Here is a 303-nt window from a genome sequence, read left to right as displayed (position 1 = left end):
TCCCGTGAAGTTTACCGGATTCAGGGTTAGCTGGTGTAAATGAGTTAGACGTTCTGGGGTTTCCAGGCGATCTGGACGTTTGGATGCACGGTTGTTGGTCCAGAAATCAGGCTTGGTGATAAGGAGGCTCATGGCTGGTAGACGCTGAGGAAGCAGAAACTGCGCCTGCGGTTGACGTAACTGTATCGCGTAATCTTCAACACGCGCGGTTTTTTGTTTCTTTCCGTATCCGGTACGCATTATCATCGGTAGTATAACACCACTGCCCAAACACTGATGCTTCACTACCGCACGACCAAAGTT

At 49.8% G+C, this 303-nt stretch overlaps 1 protein-coding gene across 1 annotated transcript; it reads right to left on the bottom strand.

Moving 5' to 3' along the window:
* Window positions 1–15: 15 nt before the first annotated feature.
* Window positions 16–240, bottom strand: T265_16368 (hypothetical protein; the record flags this gene model as incomplete). Its single annotated transcript, XM_009179995.1, has 1 exon — window positions 16–240. A coding segment is annotated over one exon (225 nt), but the record flags the coding sequence as incomplete, so codon positions are not given.
* Window positions 241–303: the final 63 nt, after the last annotated feature.

The sequence above is a fragment of the Opisthorchis viverrini genome (genome assembly GCF_000715545.1).
Source record: "Opisthorchis viverrini unplaced genomic scaffold scaffold33651, whole genome shotgun sequence".
Lineage (NCBI taxonomy): Eukaryota > Metazoa > Platyhelminthes > Trematoda > Opisthorchiida > Opisthorchiidae > Opisthorchis > Opisthorchis viverrini.
The sequence above is the reverse complement of the archived record's forward strand: the minus strand, read 5'-3'. Positions and strand labels throughout refer to the sequence as shown.